This window comes from Schistocerca serialis, chromosome 1 (genome assembly GCF_023864345.2).
Source record: "Schistocerca serialis cubense isolate TAMUIC-IGC-003099 chromosome 1, iqSchSeri2.2, whole genome shotgun sequence".
NCBI lineage: Eukaryota > Metazoa > Arthropoda > Insecta > Orthoptera > Acrididae > Schistocerca > Schistocerca serialis.
Window position 1 is genome coordinate 1147529845 of NC_064638.1, and position 15473 is coordinate 1147545317.

Consider the following 15473-nt stretch of genomic DNA (forward strand, 5'->3'; position numbering starts at 1 on the left):
CTGAAACTTCATAATTTGTGCTAATACATCAAATGAACAAATAACTCAAATTTTCAGCAAATGAACTAAGTGTATCTTTACTATGAAAGAATGTATAGAACACACTTTTTCATATATTTTTTCATTTCTTTCCTGCTTGAAAGTATTAGAACCATTGAACATAATACTGCAAATTTTGCTGGCAACAAAAATATTTATTTTATTTATAAATACTGTCCAACATCTAAGACTATCAAGTGGAAAGAATGCCAGTATTGGAGTGCATAATTCCATATCAATACTTTTCTTGTAAATACTGGGAGACTGCCGACACAGTATCAAAACATAACTTCCTTTATACAAACCAATATTTAGGACAAAATGTAGATTAATAGCCGTATAACAAAGATTAACTGAAAATTTGAAAATTACACTTAATAACTGTAACAACAATTCTTCTTTCAGAAGAACAAAACTAGCAATTAAAATTCTTCATTCAGAAGAAGAATAATTATTATTAAAAAATGCAAATTAACAGCTTTATAACAATGATTAACTGAAAATTAAATTTTAGTAATTGTAAAAACAATAAAGACCAGTTTACAAGGCTATTCTAACAATAATAATTTAAAAAGAATCACAAAAAAGCTAAAGAAACAAAGTTCATCGTCATATTCAGCTCCACCACAAATCTAATGGAACTTAAAGAAATATTTGTGGAAATTCCACTGCTGTCAATTTACTATGTATTTATAACTATGACTTATTATCCAGACAGCATGAGAGAGAAAAGGAGGGTGGTAGAGACTGACACAGCCATAGGTCATTACAAGAACAAGAACAACAACAAAGGGAGGAAAAACTCACAATTATTAGCATTCAAGAATTAAAATCTGAAGCCATTTCTAGTTATTAAAATTTCACATAAAACTAGCATCTGACTTGGAGCATCAAATGGCACTGACTATACATATGACTGTTGAGACTGACATTTATTAACACCCTGCAGCAAATTAAACTTACAAAATACAGTACAAAAGCATAACAAAACTATGATACATTTATTATTTGGTGTTCATACAACTTGTCTTCCAAAAAGACACAGCATTCTTTTACCCTTGCTTCCTCACATTTATGCCCAATAATTTGACAGTTGCATTACTCATAATTCCAGCTTTACCAATACATTAATCAACTAAGTAACAAAATCCATTATTGTTTGTATCATCAATACTGCTAGTCATAATACAAGTTGCACCTTATGGAAATGAAAGAGGATTTCACATGATACAATACCTCCTGAGGTGAATTGACATACACCAGGCAATGGTGTGAACTACTATTCTCTATGAAGGATGCTGGTTGCTGTGTATCACTAACACTGGGAACTATGTACCACTATCACCTGAAGCGTGCTGGGGCCGCAACAAAGTATAGCAGCGTTGGCACACACGAACTGGCTTCAGGATACGAAGTTTCGATATTTCTGATTCGAAACGACTACACCTGAAGTTTGGAATAAATTACAACAAAGAATTAAACTTTTGAAACCATAATTAATGTATATAAGCTATTACTTATGATAATATTATACTACAGAATGTTAGAAATTTTAAGGTCATGCCTGCATACATCATGCTAACCTCTCTTTTGACAGGTCACTACGAAAGTGACAGAAGTAACAATGATAAAATTATTTAATTGAATAAATAGATTTTTATTTATCCAATTAAATAATTTTATCAATAATTTGATTGTTTTAGAAGTAACAATGAATCTCAAAAAATACTGACTCAACATGTATTTAGACTCACATCAACAAAATAAGTTTCAAAATTCAGAGACCCTCAGTATCTTGACAGGGTAACATAATTATCAATAAAAAAAATGAAGTAAATGCTGTTATGTACTTAGAATGCTCAAAAATACCTACAGCAATGAAACAGTGATGAGTGCCTATTCTGCATTTGTGTACAGTCTACAGCAATATAGTTTCCTATTTTTGGGTATTTAAAGCCTAGTAGAACACTCTTTTACGATTCAAAAATGAGCAATAAGAATTATAAAAGGTGTTACACATAGGAAGTCCTGTAGGCAAATATTGAAAGAACTGGACGTTATGACTCTTCCATCTATATATGTCTACGAAAGCATATGCCCTTTGAAATCCCATCCCTGGTTTCTTTTTTTTTTCTTTTTAAACAGAGATTACCATGACTGTGAACTAGACAAAGAACTGACTTTCATAGAGAAGTACAAAAGAAAGTCCAGTATCACTAAAGTGCAATGTACGAGTATCATCCCAAAATCTGTTTTAGTGCCCTAACCTTAAAAATTAATATATATATGTATATATATAAAAGCTGCACATTTTTAAAAACAAGCTTAAGAAAATGCTTATAAGTGAAAGCTTTTACAGTGTTGAAGAGTACATGAATTTTATGAGTTCGAGAGCAACCATAACTCAAGTTAAATGTAGCCATGTGCCACTGGATATAGTATAAATGAAGATTTTGTTTGGTTTATGTACTTGGTTATCTGAATGATCTGCATATTTATCTGCACGATTTGCTTCTGTTTATGTATTTAATTAAGAGTATGATTTGTATGCAGACATTATTACTTAAGGTTTTTTATATCAACATATGACAAGTCCTAATCACAGAATTTAAGGAGACAATCATTCAACTAGATTACAAATGCAAACTTTAGGATCATTTTTGAATGTAGTACGATGGTAAAGAGAAGAGCAAACTGAATGAAAGAATATATATTCCATTTAACTATTTAATATATTCATACGGAGAAAACTTCACCTACTGGACAAAACAACTAGCAGACTATTCAAGATATTCTGAGAAGAATGTTGTGTTACTGGACTTGGACTATAATCACTCAACATTTTTACACAAAGAACAAAAATGCCTTCCTCTCATGTGGACAAGTTATGCAAACAAATATAACAACTTGTCTGTTGCTTAGCTACTGAAAGCACAGAATCAGGTATGCTGGAACTGTACGAATGAAGATGACACAGCAGTGTGATTTATCAGCGTCTGAGGAGCCACTGGAAGGACAGAAGCTGGCCAATCACAAGAGTGGTACAACCAATGCCACTGAATTGTCTCGAGGTGTAATTTTATGATGTGGACACTCACTTTCAAACAACAAGAGGTATTCGGATAAGATTAAGGTAAGACTGACAGTGAACAAGAACAGCCAGAGAAAAATTAGCTTATGTTCGCAGCCCACTGTAATAGGTGGCACACAATGATGATATGCAGAGTATCAAAATAAAATGTTTGCACTTTTGTTTGTGAAGGCATGAAGCACATTACGCCATAAGATTATTGGCCTATATTGACTGTTCCATAACGGCACTAGGGAACTGCCTGAAGTCACTGGGCACGAAACTGTTGTGAATAATACAAATCAAAACATAGGATGAAGCTTAACAACCAATACATTCACCCATACAGATGTACGAGACAACCAAATATCGTAGTGGTGTTCTGACTGGGTGGACATGAATTAACATTGGACAGTACAAAGATCTAAACATCTACTAATTAAGCAACAAAACATAACAATATTTATCCATTTAGGTAATATTATTTTCAGTACAGGAATATGAACTACTGAAAAACATTTTGCACCACATGCATATTTGCAAACTTCTTAGGGGACAAATTCAAGGGGAGCAGAGAATGAAAGAATAAGTTTATCAAACATACAAAATAAAAACACTTTACTTTGAAATAAAACAAAACATAAAGCAACATAAAGGCACTCTGTTTGAAAGGGGGTATCTTTCCTTGTCTATCAAATCAAAGTCTGCTGCTAGAGAACTTTTAATCCTGTGCTGCTGCATCTCAGTGCACTGTGACATGCTTTCACCTACTTGACATGTATCTCAAATGTAGTAAGAATAAAACAAAGAGCTGTATTTACTGGATTTATACATATGCGACTGGTTGCAATTTACAAGAGACCAGCTTCAGGGCTCTGAGCGTAACAAACATGTAATTTCTTGTACTGTACAAAATATGACCTGTGAATATTTGCAGTTACTTTCAAAAAATCATTGTTGTTGTTGTGGTCTTCAGTCCTGAGACTGGTTTGATGCAGCTCTCCATGCCACTCTATCCTGTGCAAGCTTTTTCATCTCCCAGTACCTACTGCAACCTACATCCTTCTGAATCTGCTTAGTGTATTCATCTCTTCGTCTCCCTCTACGATTTTTACCCTCCACGCTGCCCTCCAATACTAAATTGGTGATCCCTTGATGCCTCAGAACATGTCCTATCAACCGATCCCTTCTTCTGGTCAAGTTGTGCCACAAACTTCTCTTCTCCCCAATCCTATTCAATACTTCCTCATTAGTTATGTGGTCTACCCATCTAATCTTCAGCATTCTTCTGTAGCACCACATTTTGAAAGCTTCTATTCTCTTCTTGTCCAAACTATTTATCGTCCATGTTTCACTTCCATACATGGCTACACTCCATACGAATACTTTCAGAAATGACTTCCTGACACTTAAATCAATACTGGATGTTAACAAATTTCTCTTCTTCAGAAACGCTTTCCTTGCCATTGCCAGCCTACATTTTATATCCTCTCTACTTCGACCATCATCAGTTATTTTGCTCCCCAAATAGCAAAACTCCTTTACTACTTTAAGTGCCTCATTTCCTAATCTAATTCCCTCAGCATCACCCGACTTAATTAGACTACATTCCATTATCCTTGTTTTGCTTTTGTTGATGTTCATCTTATATCCTCCTTTCAAGACATTGTCCATTCCATTCAACTGCTCTTCCAAGTCCTTTGCTGTCTCTGACAGAATTACAATGTCATCGGCGAACCTCAAAGTTTTTATTTCTTCTCCATGAATTTTAATACCTACCCCGTATTTTTCTTTTGTTTCCTTTACTGCTTGCTCAATATACAGATTGAACAACATCGGGGAGAGGCTACAACCCTGTCTTACTCCCTTCCCTACCACTGCTTCCCTTTCATGTCCCTCGACTCTTATAACTGCCATCTGGTTTCTGTACAAATTGTAAATAGCCTTTCGCTCCCTGTATTTTACCCCTGCCACCTTCAGAATTTGAAAGAGAGTATTCCAGTCAACATTGTCAAAAGCTTTCTCTAAGTCTACAAATGCTAGAAACGTAGGTTTGCCTTTCCTTAATCTTTCTTCTAAGATAAGTCGTAAGGTCAGTATTGCCTCACGTGTTCCAGTGTTTCTATGGAATCCAAACTGATCTTCGCCGAGGTTGGCTTCTACTAGTTTTTCCATTTGTCTGTAAAGAATTCGTGTCAGTATTTTGCAGCTGTGACTTATTAAGCTGATAGTTCGGTAATTTTCACATCTGTCAACACCTGCTTTCTTTGGGATTGGAATTATTATATTCTTCTTGAAGTCTGAGGGTATTTCGCCTGTTTCATACATCTTGCTCACCAGATGGTAGAGTTTTGTCAGGACTGGCTCTCCCACGGCCGTCAGTAGTTCCAATGGAATATTGTCTACTCCGGGGGCCTTGTTTCGACTCAGGTCTTTCAGTGCTCTGTCAAACTCTTCACGCAGTATCGTATCTCCCATTTCATCTTCATCTACATCCTCTTCCATTTCCATAATATTGTCCTCAAGTACATCGCCCTTGTATAGACCCTCTATATACTCCTTCCACCTTTCTGCTTTCCCTTCTTTGCTTAGAACTGGGTTTCCATCCGAGCTCTTGATATTCATACCAGTCGATCTCTTATCTCCAAAGGTCTCTTTAATTTTCCTGTAGGCGGTATCTATCTTACCCCTAGTGAGATAGGCCTCTACATCCTTACATTTGTCCTCTAGCCATCCCTGCTTAGCCATTTTGCACTTCCTGTCGATCTCATTTTTGAGATGTTTGTATTCCTTTTTGCCTGTTTCACTTACTGCATTTTTATATTTTCTCCTTTCATCAATTAAATTCAATATTTCTTCTGTTACCCAAGGATTTCTATTAGCCCTCGTCTTTTTACCTACTTGATCCTCTGCTGCCTTCACTACTTCATCCCTCAAAGCTACCCATTCTTCTTCTACTGTATTTATTTCCCCCATTCCTGTCAATTGCTCCCTTATGCTCTCCCTGAATCTCTGTACAACCTCTGGTTCTTTCAGTTTATCCAGGTCCCATCTCCTTAAATTCCCACCTTTTTGCAGTTTCTTCAGTTTTAATCTACAGGTCATAACCAATAGATTGTGGTCAGAGTCCACATCTGCCCCTGGAAATGTCTTACAATTTAAAACCTGGTTCCTAAATCTCTGTCTTACCATTATATAATCTATCTGATACCTTTTAGTATCTCCAGGGTTCTTCCATGTATATATTTACTAAATATATTTACTAAATTAGGCTGAACCAATTCCAGTTACATAAGTGCATGTCACATAATATTAGGTCGGCGCATAAGTTTGTAGCATTTTTCTATAAGTTTAATAAACACAACAGACACACATAAAAGAGACTACAGTCATCAGCAATAACTTCTCTTTCACTATTCACAAAAGTCTGCCAACATTTTTGCAATTCCACAACTGTGGAAATCACAGTTTCAATGCAAAGAACTCTTTGAGCAATGTTCGAAGCACATTTTCATCCAGAAAGGAAGGTCCTTGAAGGTTGTTCAATAGAGAGAAGAAAAGGTGAAAATCAGATGGCGCAATATCAGGTGAATAAGGTGGCTGCAAAATGACTTCCCAACACAACTCCTATATCGTGCTTTTTGTCAGTGTAGCAGAATACAGGTGGGCATTATCATGGAATAGCATTACATTCATGTACTCTTGCTAGTTGTTACTCCGGGAGTGAACCTGAAAGCCATCTCAGTTGTTGACAATAACTATCATCAGTGATGGTTACATCTCAGGGAAGCAATTCGTAATAAACCGCACTGTCGCTGTTCAAGCAGATGTATAACATTATCTTTTGTGGATGCATGGCGGTCTTTGTATGGGGAGTTGCTGCTTTATTTTGGCTCAGCCATTCCTTTCTTTATTGATATTGGCATAAAGACATCATATCTCATCACCTGTGATAATATAGGATAGGAATGGTCGTTGTTGTTGAGCAAGCAAAGAAGCACATATGGCCACCCTCTGAGTTCTGTGATTTTGGCTTAGAGCATGTGGTACCCATACACCATATCTTTGAACCTGTTCCATTGCATGCAAATGTTGCACAATGGTGAAATGATCACAGTTCATCACATATGCCAGTTCTTGCATACACTGACTGGGTTCATTGTAGATTGAGGTGTTTAAATGCTCGTCATCAAACCCTGAAGGTCTTCCTAAATGTGGAGAGTCACTAATGCCAAAACAATCTTACTTAAAATGAGAAAATCATTTTCCTACTCTGCTCTATCCAATGGGATTGTCACCATACATGGCACAATTTTGTTTCTGGCTACCTCTGCCGCTGCCACCCCTCTAATCAAACACAAAAGAATATGTCAGAAATGTTACGGTTTCTCCACTTGGAACTCCATTTCCTAGCATCCACATCTCCACTCACTATCCCCAAATCACAAAATGACAATATGTAAACTTAAGACAGCAACAGCGAACTACAAATAAAATGTGTCAATCGATAAATAAACTCACAGTAAGTGGAACACCAACATGCAAAACAAAAATGCTAAAAACTTATGAACCAACCTAATAATTATGATACAAAACACTGTATATAGAACATACTACAAATTTCAAGTGGTCCCTGACAAGCCAAACACGTAGCATGTCGGGATATGGCAGCAAGAGAGGGGAAGAAAACCAATGGGCACTCCGTGTGCATACCGGGGGGAGTCATTCCAGATGTGGAAAGGGTCCTTCCGGATGCCATGAAGGGTACAGGGTGCACCCATCTGCAGGTGGTCGCTCATGTCGGCACCAATGATGTGTGTCGCTATGGATCCGAGGAAATCCTCTCTGGCTTCTGGCGACTATCTGATTTGGTGAAGACTGCCAGTCTTGCTAGCGGGATGAAAGCAGAGCTCACCATCTGCAGCATCATCGACAGGACTGACTGCGGACCTTTGGTACAGAGCCGAGTGGAGGGTGTGAATCAGAGGCTGAGACGGTTCTGCGACCGTGTGGGCTACAGATTCCTCGACTTGCGCCATAGGGTGGTGGGGTTTCGGGTTCCGCTGGATAGGTCAGGAGTCCACTACACGCATCAAGCAGCTACACGGGTAGCAGGGGTTGTGTGGCGTGGGCTGGGCGGTTTTTTAGGTTAGATAGCCTTGGGCAAGTACAGAAAGGGCAACAGCCTCAACGGGTGCAGGGCAAAGTCAGGACATGCGAGGACCAAGCAGCAATCGGTATTGTAATTGTCAACTGTCGAAGCTGCGTTGGTAAAGTACCAGAACTTCAAGCGCTGATAGAAAGCACCGAAGCCGAAATCGTTATAGGTACAGAAAGCTGGTTGAAGCCAGAGATCAATTCTGCCGAAATTTTTACAAAGGCACATACAGTGTTTAGAAAGGATAGATTGCATGCAACCGGTGGTGGAGTGTTCGTCGCTGTTAGTAGTAGTTTATCCTGTAGTGAAATAGAAGTGGATAGTTCCTGTGAATTATTATGGGTGGAGGTTACACTCAACAACCGAGCTAGGTTAATAATTGGCTCCTTTTACTGACCTCCCGACTCAGTAGCATTAGTGGCAGAACAACTGAGAGAAAATTTGGAATACATTTCACATAAATTTTCTCAGCATGTTATAGTCTTAGGTGGAGATTTCAATTTACCAGATATAGACTGGGACACTCAGATGTTTAGGACGGGTGGTAGGGACAGAGCATCGAGTAACATTATACTGAGTGCACTATCCGAAAATTACCTCGAGCAATTAAACAGAGAACCGACTCGTGGAGATAACATCTTGGACCTACTGATAACAAACAGACCCGAACTTTTCGACTCTGTATGTACAGAACAGGGAATCAGTGATCATGAGGCCTTTGCAGCATCCCTGAATATGGAAGTTAGTAGGAATATAAAAAAAGGGAGGAAGGTTCATCTGTTTAGCAAGAGTAATAGAAGGCAGATTTCAGACTACCAAGAGATCAAAATGAAAATTTCTGTACCGAAACTGACAATGTTGAGTGTTTATGGAAAAAGTTCAAGGCAATCGTAAAATGCGTTTTAGACAGGTACGTGCCGAGTAAAACTGTGAGGGACAGGAAAAACCCACCGTGGTACAACAACAAAGTTAGGAAACTACTGCGAAAGCAAAGAGAGCTTCACTCTAAGTTTAAATGCAGCCAAAATCTCTCAGACAAACAGAAGCTAAACGATGTCAAAGTTAGCGTAAGGAGGGCTATGCGTGAAGCGTTCAGTGAATTCGAAAGTAAAATTCTATGTACTGACTTGACAGAAAATCCTAGGAAGTTCTGGTCTTACGTTAAATCAGTAAGTGGCTCGAAACAGCATATCCAGACACTCCAGGATGATGATGGCATTGAAACAGAGGATGACAAGCGTAAAGCTGAAATACTAAACACCTTTTTCCAAAGCTGTTTCACAGAGGAAGACCGCACTGCAGTTCCTTCTCTAAATCCTCGCACAAACGAAAAAATGGCTGACATCGAAATAAGTGTCCAAGGAATAGAAAAGCAACTGGAATCACTCAACAGAGGAAAGTCCACTGGACCTGACAGGATACCAATTCGATTCTACACAGAGTACGTGAAAGAACTTGCCCCCCTTCTAACAGCCGTGTACCGCAAGTCTCTAGAGGAACGGAAGGTTCCAAATGAGTGGAAAAGAGCACAGGTAGTCCCAGTCTTCAAGAAGGGTTGTCGAGCAGATGCGCAAAACTATAGACCTATATCTCTGACGTCGATCTGTTGTAGAATTTTAGAACATGTTTTTTGCTCGAGTATCATGTTGTTTTTGGAAACCCAGAATCTATTATGTAGGAATCAACATGGATGCCGGAAACAGCGATCGTGTGAGACCCAACTCGCTTTATTTGTTCATGAGACCCAGAAAATATTAGATACAGGCTCCCAGGTAGATGCTATTTTTCTTGACTTCCGGAAGGCGTTCGATACAGTTCCGCACTGTCGCCTGATAAACAAAGTAAGAGCCTACGGAATATCAGACCAGCTGTGTGGCTGGATTGAAGAGTTTTTAGCAAACAGAACACAGCATGTTGTTATCAATGGAGAGACGTCTACAGACGTTAAAGTAACCTCTGGCGTGCCACAGGGGAGTGTTATGGGACCATTGCTTTTCACAATATATATAAATGACCTAGTAGATAGTGTCGGAAGTCCCATGCGGCTTTTCGCGGATGATGCTGTAGTATACAGAGAAGTTGCAGCATTAGAAAATTGGAGCGAAATGCAGGAAGATCTGCAGCGGATGGGCACTTGGTGCAGGGAGTGACAACTGACCCTTAACATAGACAAATGTAATGTATTGCGAATACATAGAAAGAAGGATCCTTTATTGTATGATTATATGATAGCGGAACAAACACTGGTAGCAGTTACTTCTGTAAAATATCTGGCAGTATGCGTGCGGAATGATTTGAAGTGGAATGATCATATAAAATTAATTGTTGGTAAGGTGGGTACCAGGTTGAGATTCATTGGGAGAGTCCTTAGAAAATGGCTTACAAAACACTCGTTCAACCTATACTTGAGTATTGCTCATCAGTGTGGGATCCGTACCAGATCGAGTTGACGGAGGAGATAGAGAAGATCCAAAGAAGAGCGGCGCGTTTCGTCACAGGGTTATTTGGTAACCGTGATAGCGTTACGGAGATGTTTAACAAACTCAAGTGGCAGACTCTGCAAGAGAGGCGCTCTGCATCGCGGTGTAGCTTGCTCGCCAGGTTTCGAGAGGGTGCGTTTCTGGATGAGGTATCGAATATATTGCTTCCCCCTACTTATACCTCCCGAGGAGATCACGAATGTAAAATTAGGGAGATTAGAGCGGGCACGGAGGCTTTCAGACAGTCGTTCTTCCCGCGAACCATACGCGACTGGAACAGGAAGGGAGGTAATGACAGTTGCACGTAAAGTGCCCTCCGCCACACACCGTTGGGTGGCTTGCGGAGTATAAATGTAGATGTAGATGTACTGGGAGCAGTTTCATTCAGCTCATTCCTGCCTCCTGTAGATAGGTATTCAGAGACTGATGTCATGTGCCCATGCATTATTGTCTCAGAAGATGAACTCATGATCAAAATGTCCAGTGAGCACTGGACAATAAGTTGGAAGATCCTGTCCTAGTAAGGTAAATCCCTTAAATTCCCTTTGATATCAATGAGAGCTGTCTGTCACCACACACGGTAAAGACTCAAAACATGACTGACCCGGCTCCCTACTCAACCTGTGGTACTGTGTGCCTGAAATACACACCCCCTTTATCCATATTCTTTTATGATGATCGTCAGGCATCTGATAAATCTACCACTTGTCAGTGAAGAAAACCAGACACCATTTATTCAGGTTCTGTGCTCCCCTCCTTCACGCACCACAATGATGGGATGTTTGAACTGTTGTTTACAATGGATAACTACATGCCACATTGATGTTGTGGAGATGGGTGCATACTGTCTGGGCCAAGAAGGATCTCCTAGCAGATTAAAACTGTGTGCCCGACCGAGACGGGAACTCGGGACCTTTGCCTTTCGCGGGCAAGTGCTCTACCATCTGAGCTACCAAAGCACGACTCACGCCCGGTCCTCACAGCTTTACTTCTGCCAGTATCTCGTCTCCTACCTTCCAGACTTTACAGAAGCTCTCCTGCGAACCTTGCAGAACTAGCACTCCTGAAAGAAAGGATACTGTGGAGACATGGCTTAGCCACAGCCTGGGGGATGTTTCCAGAATGAGATTTTCACTCTGCAGCGGAGTCTGCGCTGATATGAAACTTCCTGGCAGATTAAAACTGTGTGCCCGACCGAGACTCGAACTCGGGACCTTTGCCTTTCGCGGGCAAGTGCTCTAATCTGCCAGGAAGTTACATATCAGCGCACACTCCGCTGCAGAGTGAAACTCTCATTCTGGAAACATTCCCCAGGCTGTGGCTAAGCCACGTCTCCACAGTATCCTTTCTTTCAGGAGTGCTAGTTCTGCAAGGTTCGCAGGAGAGCTTCTGTAAAGTTTGGAAGGTAGGAGACGAGATACTGGCAAAAGTAAAGCTGTGTGGACCAGGTGTGAGTCGTGCTTCGGTAGCTCAGATGGTAGAGCACTTGCCCGCGAAAGGCAAAGGTCCCAAGTTCGAGTCTCGGTCGGGCACACAGTTTTAATCTGCCAGGAAGTTTCATATCAGCGCACACTCCGCTGCAGAGTGAAACTCTCATTCTGGAAACATCCCCCAGGCTGTGGCTAAGCCATGTCTCCACAGTATCCTTTCTTTCAGGAGTGCTAGTTCTGCAAGGTTCGCAGGAGAGCTTCTGTAAAGTTTGGAAGGTAGGAGACGAGATACTGGCAAAATTAAAGCTGTGAGGACCAGGTATGAGTCGTGCTTCGGTAGCTCAGATGGTAGAGCACTTGCCCGCGAAATGCAAAGGTCCCAAGTTCGAGTCTTGGGGGTCGGGCACACAGTTTTAATCTGCCAGGAAGTTTCATATCAGCGCACACTCCGCTGCAGAGTGAAAATCTCATTCTGGAAGGACCTCCTAGTTGACTCCAAAGAGGTATACCTATGAGCCATAATTTGTAGGCAGGGGAGTTGTTGACTGTGGGTAACCACTACAAAGTGATGGGACTCTTCAACTTCTCCCTGTGTAATTCATGACAAAATAGTTCATAGGTGAATGGCTCGATGTCAGTGTACAACGGGAACGATATTTCGGCAAGCGACCAGGTTGCCATTGTCAGATGCACTGACAAAATGCCTGCTTTGGAGCTGGTGTGAGGCTTCTATCTTGTCTCTCCCTTTGACCTGCCACTCTGTCTGCAGTCCTTGCCCATGGATAGGTCTGCCAGCTCGTTCCGTTCACTGTGCGGCCCAGGAATGTGTGCCATTACTAAGGATGTAGCAACTATCACATTCAATCAGCTGTTCTGTTGCTTGATTCCCCAACAGATTCTTTAACACTGTCCCAGATGTTTGATGACCGTGTCTGCACCTTGTTGTGGTTGTAATCCACTCTGTGTAATTCAGATAGGCGGTGTTCTGTGATTGCCAACTTGTTAGGCTACTGCAGTAGTGTGTGCCATCGGTGTTCAAGGCAGTGATCTTTGAAAGCATGTATCGTGAATCGAGTGGCAAGTCTGAGGATGGTGGGGAGGGGAGGGGAGGGGAGGGGAGGGGAGGGGAGGGGAGGGGAGAGATAAAAGCTGCGCAGCAGCTTTCAGGCAGGCAGCCCATCAGACAATGGCAACACTGTCGCATGGTGAATTTTGTGCCCGTAGACACTGACACCCGACTATTGGTGGTTTCGACCGTCTTATGTCTCACAGTAATACGTGGATGTTTGAATGATGGAGCTGTATGCCGTCTAGCAGATAACAGCTTGTGGTGACGAACCTCCTTATTGTAAAGTAACAATGTGTGCACACTCCAGACACACTGATGGACTGTGCGCTGCACACAAGTCATCCACACTGTACGATTCAAACTGAAAACATTGCGTGTTTACTGAACTGAACTGTACTGAGAAAGCAGGATTAATTTTACCTCCTTTACACAAGTGGCTAAGCATAGCTATTTCCTATGGTCAAAAGAGCATTGAAAACTAAGTTTTTGATTAAGAAACTGAAAACTATGTGAGCCATAAACATGATGCAAAAAAGATTTTAGAGAATTTTATAGACAAAAGCTATTCAGAAAGTAGATTACATTTTTGCCTCAGCAACAATGGGCTGAGCTAGAGTGGCCTTGTCACTGCCTAAGCATCTGTCCATTCAGTTGGCATCCAGCTGTGTTGTTCCCATCATTTCACAACGTAAGTTTGCTGCAAATCAAAAATCACGTAAGTTGCAAAGTGTCATCAGTAATAACATTTTTGTTGGCAAAAAACCAGAAACCTATTGAAATCTATCGGCAACTGTGTGAAGTGTACGGAAACAGCGTAATCACTGAAGGTGGATTGTGCCAATGATTTATTACGTTTAAAACTGATGGAACTATTGGATGACCAAGCGTTGTGACTGATGAACAGGTCACAAAAGTCAATGAGACAAGTGAAGAAAACCATCAATTCACGATGATGGAGCTCTCATTTAGTTTTCCACAAATTTCACAAAGTCTGTTGGGTCAAATCGTTGCATAGAAGCTAGGTCAGCACAAATTTTATGCAAGATACATACCAAAAATCTTGAAAGAAAATCGCAAGAACCAGTGTATGGCTGTATCATTGACACTTACGGATTCTTTCCAAATCCACTGTACTGTCCGTATCTTGCACCCACTGACTACCATCTGCTTCCAGAAATGAAGACCTGGCTCGCAGCACAGCACTTTGACAATAATGCGATCCGTGGGAGGGTGTTACTAACCCACTGAAGTCTCAAGTTGGAGACTTTTATAATGATGAAATTTCAAAGCTTCTTTGCTCTTATGATAAGTGCCTGAATTTGTGTGCAGACTACATTGAAAAGTAGTATTTAATTGCCACTTTCAAAATGAGGATAAAACATCATAATTTTTCCAACACTTGTTTGGTACTGAAATGTAATCTATTTTCTGGGCAGCTCTCGTACATTAGCACAAATATTGGTTTTTACAATGAGCTCTGAAAGATTCTAAAATGGAAATGGAAATAACACACGCCTCAACTAACGCAGTTATTGAGACAGAAAATCTGCAAGGAAATGAGGAAATTTATCACAATATAAAAAAATCTCACAATGATACCTGGAGCAGTAGAGTCCTCCGCAACTACGGCAATGGTGACGGCGCTCGTAGAGTGTGAAGCGCACTCCGCAGCCTGCACAAGTGTCTGTCCCTTCGTCCTTGACCCAGTGATCAGCTACTGTCCGCCCCGGCTGATCAGACACACTCCAAGAAAACACTCTACCTCGTGCATCCCCCACGAACACAGCACGGTGATCTCGTGACACCGCGAGAGCCGTTACTGATGCGGGTTCTGCGTTGTCCTTGCGATCGTAGGCTGTGTGCATTGTTAACTTACTGCGGAACACTAGCTGCCTCTGCCAGCGGAAACCTATGATATATAACAACAACATAGCTCAAATATAGGAAGTATAGGACAGTCAATTACAAATATTAATTTGTTACCTTCAATACATGCTAAAACAAACCCAAACCCAAAATTTAAATCCTATCAAATTCCAAGACACTTGCCCATCCATTAATATATATCTGATCTATAATATGAATTAATATAAAATTTTTATTATTATGTAATAGGATAGTATTTGTAAGGGAATTTTTCAGAACTGGCGAATGATGCATAAATATGGAATACATGTCATAGATGCTAATGAATGCATTACATACAGTCAATCATTGTTAAAAACTG

General features: G+C 40.5%; 1 protein-coding gene across 1 annotated transcript in view; it reads right to left on the bottom strand.

Moving 5' to 3' along the window:
* Positions 1–581: 581 nt before the first annotated feature.
* The window catches only part of LOC126456073 (WD repeat and FYVE domain-containing protein 3), a 303206-nt gene continuing 288314 nt past the window's right edge, over positions 582–15473 (bottom strand). The window contains 2 exon segments of the mRNA XM_050091831.1: positions 582–1485; positions 14846–15155. Of these exon segments, the coding sequence (XP_049947788.1) occupies positions 1368–1485; positions 14846–15155 (428 nt within the window). The 3' untranslated portion in view covers positions 582–1367.